At 60.2% G+C, this 1,344-nt stretch overlaps 1 protein-coding gene across 1 annotated transcript in view; it reads right to left on the reverse strand.

Annotated features, from left to right (window-relative positions):
• Nucleotides 1-839, reverse strand: part of CHADL (chondroadherin-like) — a 3,151-nt gene extending 2,312 nt beyond the window's left edge. The window contains exons 1-2 of the mRNA XM_009322651.1: nt 681-839; nt 5-590 (exon numbers count right to left, since the gene is read on the reverse strand). Of these exons, the coding sequence (XP_009320926.1) occupies nt 5-590; nt 681-839 (745 nt within the window). The remainder of the gene's footprint in view (nt 1-4; nt 591-680) is intronic.
• Nucleotides 840-1,344: the final 505 nt, after the last annotated feature.

The raw sequence follows: 1,344 nt of genomic DNA on the forward strand, positions 1-1,344 counted from the left end.
GAGGGGTGCTTCAGGGAGGCCATGGCCAGGGCCTCCTCAGCCACGTAGGTGATGGGGTTGTGGCCCAGGTCCAGCCGGGTGGTCCCGTCCAGCCTGGCCAGGGTCTCGCTGGGCAGTGCCTGCAGCTCATTGTGGTCCAGGCTCAGCCTGCGCAGGGCGGGCAGGGCGGTGAAGGCCTCGCTGCCCAGCACATGGAGGGCATTGTGGGACAGCCGGAGCCACCTGAGGACCTGCAGACCCTGGAAGACCATGTCTGGGAGGTAAACCAAGGCGTTCGCCCTCAGGTCGAGGACAGTGAGGGACCCCAGATGGCCAAAAGCACCCGGCTGGATCTCCTCGATGCGGTTCCCCTCCAGGATGAGCTGCTGGAGGGAGGACAGCCCATCCAGGGACTCCTGGTAGAGGAGGGCTATGCTGTTGGAGGCCAGGTTGAGGTAGACCAGCCTCCCCAGCCCTCGGAAAGCACCTTCCTCCAGCCTCTCCACCTTGCAGCGCTGCAGGTCCAAGTGCGTGAGGTATGGGGTGGCGAGGAAGGCTCCCACTGGGATGACCGTGAAGCTGTTGCCCTGAAGGTCCAGTTTTTTGGTGAGCTGTCAGTCACACAAGTAAACACTGAGTTACCCCAGGGCTGCCATCCCCACCTCCTCTTCCCCCACGCCCCTGCCTGTCCCTTTACCCACCTGTGGGATGGTGCTGGGGATGGCCATCAGGTTCCCATTGAGGCAGAGGACGTGGGCGCGGAGGTTGTCGCAGACACAGGGTGTGGGGCAGCGGGCGGCAACTGTCCCCTCCAGTGCCAGGGCCGCCGCGAGCAGGAGAAGCGCCCAGGACAGCCTCATGGCAGAGAGCACCTGCGGCCAGGGAGAGGCGGCAGTGAGGCCAGGAGAGGGGCCGAGCTCCCATGCACCCCCACTGGGTGCCGTGGGGGCCGTTGCTGTGACCTAGTGGGGCAGGTCTCGCCGTCTCTTGCTCTCACACCGTGATTTTACAGGTTATAAATGAGGAAGAGAGCGGAAGAAGGAGAAAAGAAATATTTAAGAATGAAAAGTGAAGGTCACAGATAGCAAGTCTCCACTTGGAAAGAGCTTTTACACTGGTTATCTAAACTCCCTGAGGGAAGTTTGGGAGGACCTGCGAGGGGCTTGGCAGGAGCACAGGGTCACTCGTGGGGACCTGGCTTGGAGCAGCCCCCCCGCCCCCCCTTTTTCTTCTTATAGCACTAGCATAAAATTGTCTTGATCTATACAGAGTATCAATATCAATAACCGAAGCCTGTTTTTTTGTAAGACAAGCAGGTATAGCTATCCAGGGGATGTGATCACACCGGCTTTCTGAGCTGCCATC

The sequence above is a fragment of the Pygoscelis adeliae genome, unplaced genomic scaffold, assembly GCF_000699105.1.
Source record: "Pygoscelis adeliae isolate BGI_AS28 unplaced genomic scaffold, ASM69910v1 Scaffold60, whole genome shotgun sequence".
NCBI lineage: Eukaryota > Metazoa > Chordata > Aves > Sphenisciformes > Spheniscidae > Pygoscelis > Pygoscelis adeliae.